General features: G+C 28.4%; 1 protein-coding gene and 1 pseudogene across 1 annotated transcript; both read right to left on the bottom strand.

Moving 5' to 3' along the window:
• Positions 1-795: 795 nt before the first annotated feature.
• On the bottom strand, positions 796-3756 carry LOC145974310 (odorant receptor 13a-like). Its single transcript, XM_083104106.1, has 4 exons — positions 3616-3756; positions 2190-2664; positions 1436-1666; positions 796-1291 (listed from the first exon to the last, which is right to left on the bottom strand). Exons 1-4 carry the CDS (start codon positions 3754-3756, stop codon positions 951-953), a joined length of 1188 nt encoding a protein of 395 aa, XP_082960232.1. The 3' UTR covers positions 796-950.
• A 738-nt stretch (positions 3757-4494) lies between these two features.
• LOC145977616 (4-vinylanisole receptor-like) lies at positions 4495-7316 on the bottom strand (annotated as a pseudogene).
• Between the last annotated feature and the right edge of the window lie 300 nt (positions 7317-7616).

Below are 7616 nucleotides of genomic sequence, written 5' to 3'. Positions count from 1 at the left end.
CCTTTCCTGACATGTAAGAATATGATTTTTATAAAAGTTTGTATAACAATAAACATAATAACATGGAACTCGCTTTGCGTGGAAAGTTGCAAGTCCATATGGAGCCATACAATAATAGACATCGCACTAACTGCAGGGCACGGTTCCCCACAACATATGTCAAAATCATTGATGGGGGACAAGTAAAGGTGAATATTTACCATGTGAAGTAAGAGAATAATGTATATGTCTATACATTGTTGTATTACTTTCCTCTCTCCCACAGTCACGAACATAGTGAACTACGTTGCAGTAGAGAGAAGACCGCGCGAGCAGTATGACAGCGAATGTGCATCGTAGCAATGAAAAAAATTGCGAATTGTTGACAGATTAAACAACTGTCTTAATGTGATTAATATTCAAATTGGAAATATTTGTTTTTGTGATTTCTGGTGGAGTCGTTTAGGATACATTTTTAGTTTTTATTGGGTGTCATAAGCAAAGTGACATCGATGCTACGCAGAAAAGTTGAAGTAAGTGATAATTATCGATATATTTAGACTGTATTAACAAAATACAGTGATATATTACAATCATCATAATCTAATGATAGTTTCAAAATGGAAAATAAGTTGTTATTTATATAAAAGTATAAGAGAATGAGCACTAATGAAAATGAAGTATCTTTTACAAAAAGGCTGATATAGATTTAAATCATTTTATATATAATTGTAACAAAGGCAACATGTTTTTTTCAAGTGTATATATAATTTTTGATATTACATGAGAGAGAAGAAATTGATGATTTGGCACAAATAGATAGTGATCATGATTAACTATTTTATTAAAATCAAATTGGAGGTAAATTTTTGCTACTATAGATTCCTATATTTTTTAACGTATGTACTTTCCAAAATGTCAATTTGTAATTTTTGTAAGATTTCTTTTCTTGAAACGCATTATTTTATATCTCAAGTTTCTACCATTACGCGGAGTACGGATAAATAGGAAATGGAGGTTTTTAGGATGCTCATATAAGTTGCTAGGTTTACCACGATAAAATTTCCAGCTTGCAACTTGACGGGAGATTGTGCCCGCATAATGATAAAGATCAAATTTTTCGACAATTTGCCAGGAAGATCGTACCAAATGCTTTGATAAATAAAAAGTCCAACTTCTTCCATTTGGGATTTCAAATAATCTCCGACGAAACTATATACTGTAAGTTGCGTCAGGAAAGTACACAATACCATGAAGCTTTTCCCCATCATGACGACATCGTTCATTTTTAACGCTAAGATAAATTGAAACCCTGAAAAAAAGTATTTACGTTTAATAAATGTTAATAATTATATAAATTTCTCTCCCTTGTATAAATTTTTCTCTCTTTTTCTTTTTGTCACATAAGTTATATATTTTATAAATCTCTATTATGAATGTGGTATAAAATATTCACCCATTATACATAACAGGATGCTGCTAAGAAATAACTGTATCACTAAAACCAAACTGATCGCATCGGCTAGTTCTTTAGCCATTTCTATCAGATAGATATTTCTTTGAATTAAAGCGTTAAAACGATCATAGACTTGGGAACTTGACACATCAAAGTCGATGAAACTGGCCTTCAAAATTTTCACTTGACCACAAACGTGTAATGTAATGTTGAGAAACAGAGAATCGTTACCTTTACAAAAATAAAATTTACTGAAAAAGGTACTGAGACTACTTACCTTATAACACTGTAATAAAAAAAATATAATATTGTGCCTCACATATTTTTTATGCTAGTTTTGTGAAAACTTTTATATATAGTTTTGTGTAGATTTATAGTCATGTGTAGATTTTGAAGTTTATATCAGAATTTTGGTTTTATATTATTTTCATATTAATATTTTATATTTTTATAAAAATATGTTTTATCTCTTATTAAATATAATTTCATAACTGTCTCTAATCTCATTTTTGTATAGATTTTTATGTGAATATTTTTATTTTTATATTATATGCGATTACATTATATATGTAATACCACACAATCAACGAATAGATCATTAAATAATTATTTCAAATAATATTTCTTATTAAAGAAGTTATTAAAAAGTATTATTTGATGAAGATAATTATTTAACTTTATATTCTCTAAGCGTTGTAACATGAAAAATACAAGAAAAAACATATAAAATAATAAATAAAATAATAGATGTTACCGTGATTACAAGTACACGTAAGTACTAGCACAATAAATTCGAAGAGACAGATAATTCTGTATAAGCTTTCCGGGACACTGAAATATTCCAACGCGCATCTTGATGGCATTGGATATTCAAGCACAATGTCCTCATTCGTTACGTTCATTTGTTTATCTTCTTCATCACCCAGAAGAGGAATTAACGAATATAGTGTGACGCTAAAGTAAGAGAAGCACACCATGAAACAGGAAAGAACCCTTCCGATAAAGGCGTGTCTTCGCATGATAGCACGATGCTCTGTGTTTTTAATTGTCAAATAATCATTTCGGGCTGAGCCGTAATTACTAGTTAAATTTTCCGCATAAACGCGAAAACATATTGTCTTCAGCACTCCTAGTACACCACAAAAGATCAACATGATGCTGTCAATATTCTGCTCAGCATCGGTGCAGCCCATTTGAATTTCCATGGTGGGTAAGATCACTATTATGCTCTGTTGATATGCGTAAACGATATATTTTTAATGCAAATAACTCTTTTTACGTCTATAAGGATATGCCCCAATTTCAAATAGCCGGACTTTTGCAAAAATTAATATTTATTTAATATTATAATATTAATATTATAATTATAATATTATTATTATAAATAATTATTCTTCTTAAAATCTGGTAATATTTTTATGTGTTAGACATTTATTATAACGTAGAAGAAATTATTAGAATTAGTTAAGGACTAATTAAAAAATATTAGAAAATTATATGTTTTAAATTTTAAAGAGCTTTTATATAATTCGAATATAAATATGAAGAGATGAAAATGTTATATAATGTTATGTTTAATATAAATGATAAAAATTATGGAAATAAATTCTTTTACTTCTTTTTCTTCAAAATATAAAATTAAATTAGACAAGCAGAGAATTAAATTGAGAGATTAGATCTTAAGATTTGAAAAATTAGATCTTAATAATTAATTAATTAAAAAATTGACATTAATAAAAATTTGACATTTTGCATTTTTCATCTATGTAGTTTAATCTTTATATATTGTCAAAAAATGTCATATCACTGCGACATTAATAAAAGAATCATGAAGTAAATAATATATCATACACTAAACACAAAGGAGAAATAAGAACGTTTAAAAAGTTAAAAAATAAAAACGTTTAAAAAATCAGAAAGTGTAAAAGAAACATTTCTAATAATTAATTCCCAACATCTTACGACTGTATTCATTTATCCATCCGTTGTTAGTGAAGAAAAAATATCTGACGATGTTTGAATAAGGAAACTCTCGATCCAGAAATTTGAGCATTTGACGTTATTATCGCGAGAGCAAAATTTTTAGTATTGAAGTATCATAGTGACGTTGTTCTATCTATTCCTTCAAATGCAATTATGCGCGATGGAAATCGTTGGAACAATATTCAAAAGATGTATACCATGCAACAAGTGGCTAAGACGCATCGTATAAGCGAATAGACGTTATAAACTTGAAGCGGCCAGACACCGATGGGCCACGTTAATAATTTGAAGGGGGTCATCGCGTATGCGATATCGTTCTTCCATCGTTCGCTTGCCATCGGATCGAGGTAATGACTATAACTGATGCCAATAACCAAGATATGTTTGATAGACCGATGATATTCCGACTCATTTTTTATTCAGTCTGAGACATATACCCGTTTATCAGCCTATCCTTACGCTCTTAACGCATTACGATAAAATATAGAGAATTATACTTTTACGTAAAATTGCGTTGCTGAATAAGAATGTACACGATTATGTTCTCTAAGTCGTCGTCCGATGAGAAATTGTTTCTTTTTTTTAGTGTACAAAATATTTGGAAAGTACTGTGCACGTTTCGTTCACGTACGCGCCGATTATATTTAATTTTTTTATATTATATTATATATTGACTATATTTTAGTACTTTACCTTGATTTCCTTCCAACTAAATAATATAAATTCAATCCGACCAAAAGTGAAAATATGTAGCAAATATATAACTTGCTTTTTTATTCTATTTACGCTATGAAAATTAATTGATTGAGACAGTTACACGGGTAAGTAATTCTACGTGCCAAATAATGTCTAACATAAATATAATAATGCATTAGAAGTAGTATCAAGTATGTACATATTATTGATATTGCATACTGAAAATCGATTCGTAAAAAATAGATTATTGTGAGTAATAAGTTTATGAAATTTTAATAAACTTTCCTCATGTATTTCACTTTGAAAGCAATGTATTGTGCTTTTTGGAATGTATAAAATATTTACAGTTTGCACAGAGATTTTCATTCGCACTTTATATTTCACACTTCGAGCATTATACGAAGTACAAACAAATATGAGAAAGAGGTTTTTAAAATGTTCACATAAGTTGACAGATTGATTGCGATGAAATTTCCAGCCTGCAACGCGACCGGAGCTTTTGTCTGCATAAGAATAAAGATCACGTTTCTTGCCAATTTCCTAGGAAAATTCTACCAAGCACTTTGATAAATGGAGAGTCCTATTTCTTCCATTTCGGTTTTCAGATAATTTCCGATAAAACTATACAGTGTTATTTGCGTCAGGATGCCACTCAGTACCATAAAACTCTTTCCTACCATTACTGTCCATTATTGACTTTCAATGCTAAAATAAGCTGGAATCCTGAAAAGAATATTTGCTGAATGTAAATCATTTTATAAATTTATAATTTCGTGGAACAATTTAGTAGCATAATATTTACCCATTATACATAATAATATGCTGATAATGAATAGTTCTATCACCAATACGAAACTGATCAGATCGGCAAGTTTCCTTATTAGCATTATCAGGTAACGATGTCTCCGAATTAGCACGTTGAAACGATCGTGGATTCGCGGACTTGTGTCATCAAAGTTGAGGAAATGGATCTTCAGAATATTTACTTGACCACAAACATGCAACGTAATATTGAGAAACATTGCGTCGTTACCTCTTGGGAAATGCATCGATTCGGAACCGTCTTATTACATTGATTTACAAAATAATATTTATTATTTTATTGTACTAAAATTATTTTTGTTAAAAAATTATTATCTCAAAATGTATAGAATAATATTACTTTTGTATTTAACACACATATATATATATATATATATATATATATATATATATATATATATAATGAGATATCAATTATATACCATACATTGCATAAGGCGCAAAATTTTCAAAATGTTAAATATCTTATTATATTCAATTATTTTCGTTTAAATTTCATAATAAAGAATTCTGTATTAAATATAATATTCTCGATCAAGGAAACTAGGTTTAAAAATATCTCGGGCCATTTTAATGGAACAGTTTGCCGTAAAATCACTCAAATTTCCGCGCCTTTGCATTATTATTTATAATCAATAAAAAGAAACATAATGCTAATAAAATGAATAAAAATCTTTATATATATGACATAATATGATTTCAATAAAAATATCCTTTGCAAGTAAGACGCAAAATGTCAAAACAATTAGATAAATATTGCCAAGATTAGTTGAAGCCGACAGCATTAGTATAACAGTTTCGACGAGACAGGAGATTCTGTACATGCTTGTTGGAAAATTGAAATATTCCAGAGCGCATCTCGATGGAACTGTATACTTCAATATTGTGTCTCTATTTGTTATGTTAATGCGATTACCTTGATTGTAATTTAAAAAAGGAATTATCCCATATATTAGACAACTAAAATAAGCAAACACTAGTAAAGAAGAGCACAGAATCCTTCCTATAAAAGCATGTTTTCGCATAATGTCGCGCTCTTTTGTGTTGTCAATCATCAGATAATCACGTAGAGCAGAATTGTAATTGATAATTAAACTATTTGCATAAATGCGGAACCATGTTGTCTTCAGCACACCGAGCAATCCACAACAGATTAACATCAGACAATCTATGTTTTGCTCTACGTCAGTACAGCCCATGTATAACTCCATGGACGGCAAAATCACAATTAGGCTCTGTTGATATGTACATTTCTCCGCATATCATGTTTCATAAGAAAAAATATATTTTACTCCTAATAAAATGAATTTTTACTGATGAATATTTCTATATAAATATGCGAATACTACACATATATGTATATACTATTTCATTTTCGCTCTTGTTCTCTCCCTTTCTTGCTCAATTTCTTTCAATTTGTCTCAATTTCATCAAGATATAGTATTAAAAAAGTGTTTCTTTTTTTTTTTTCAAAAATAAGGATGCAAAGTATTGTACATTCAAAATATTCATCATATAATTGTAAAAATTCAATATACATATATATATATATATATATATATATATATATATGTATGTATATATATATTTAATTTTATATAATTTTTAAATATATTAAAATAATAAAATTGTATATTATTTTAGAATAATATATATATTACATAAAATTTATATGAACAGAAAATTATTATGTGACAAAATATAAAACACACACAACAAAATATATAATAAAATTTAATATTATTATTAGAGTTTATATAATTTTTGTAAGATATAATTAATTTTATTTCACATATCATTATAATGAAATTATAAAAGAAATAATGCAAAAATGCATGATATTTCTCGTAAAAGATCATATCATTTTTATACATGAATAAAAAGAAAAATATATAAATAAATAATAAAATTTAAGAGAACTTCTTTATTGTTAAAATATTTCAACGACTAATAATCGTGCTGCTTTATTTACTTAATGTGTTATTACTGGCAAAAAATGCTTCACCAAATATTGCGTTACCAAGAATTAATAAAATGAAATCTTAATATTCTCAGTGTTACGTCTAAGTTTTTTCTTCAAAAGCATTACAATATCATTGTAAAAAGTATTCATCATGGACATATTCGCGAATGTGTCAATGATCTCCAAAAGATGCTTACCGTACAAACAGTGCCTAAGATACAACGTAATAATGAATAAATGTCATAAACTTAAAGTGGCCATACGCCGATAGGCCACGTAATCAACTTGAAAGGAGTCATCGCGTATGCGATATCATCCTTTCATCGTTCACTTCCCATTGTCAAGATAACGGTTCTAACTGATGCCAATAACTGATGATTCCCTCACTATATCGATACAACCATAATTCCAACTCATTTTTTATTCTACATAAAACGTTCTTGTATATATGCTTATCAGTCTGCCTCTATAATCTTGAAGCATCATGACTAAATGCAAATATAACTACGCACTTACGTAAAATTGTCGTTGAGTAAAAATTCATACAATACATCTTCTAAATTTCTACCGTCTATTGAACAACTATAATATTTCTGTTCGAGAAGAATCATGTGCGCGCGTGTTATTTACTTATATATTCGCTCATTGCACATTTTATTTCGATATACGTTTGACTAAAAACAAATATACCTAATATAAATTCAATATATGTTCAAA

The sequence above is a fragment of the Camponotus vicinus genome, unplaced genomic scaffold (assembly GCF_025532165.1).
Source record: "Camponotus vicinus isolate PSW18456_S1 unplaced genomic scaffold, iyCamVici1.0 SCAF_1, whole genome shotgun sequence".
NCBI lineage: Eukaryota > Metazoa > Arthropoda > Insecta > Hymenoptera > Formicidae > Camponotus > Camponotus vicinus.
Note: the sequence above shows the minus strand (reverse complement) of the source record. Positions and strands in the feature narration are given on the sequence as shown.

Bases quoted from the DNA above. Each gene is read 5' to 3' on its own strand.
- LOC145974310 (XM_083104106.1), bottom strand. From the start codon at position 3,756: ATGGCAAGCGAACGATGGAAGAACGATATCGCATACGCGATGACCCCC. The intron at 1,667-2,189 runs GTAACATCTATT...ATTTTTGTAAAG, and splicing joins TACGTGTACTTGTAATCACG to GTAACGATTCTCTGTTTCTC. The intron at 1,292-1,435 runs GTGAATATTTTA...ACTTTTTTTCAG, and splicing joins CATCCTGTTATGTATAATGG to GGTTTCAATTTATCTTAGCG.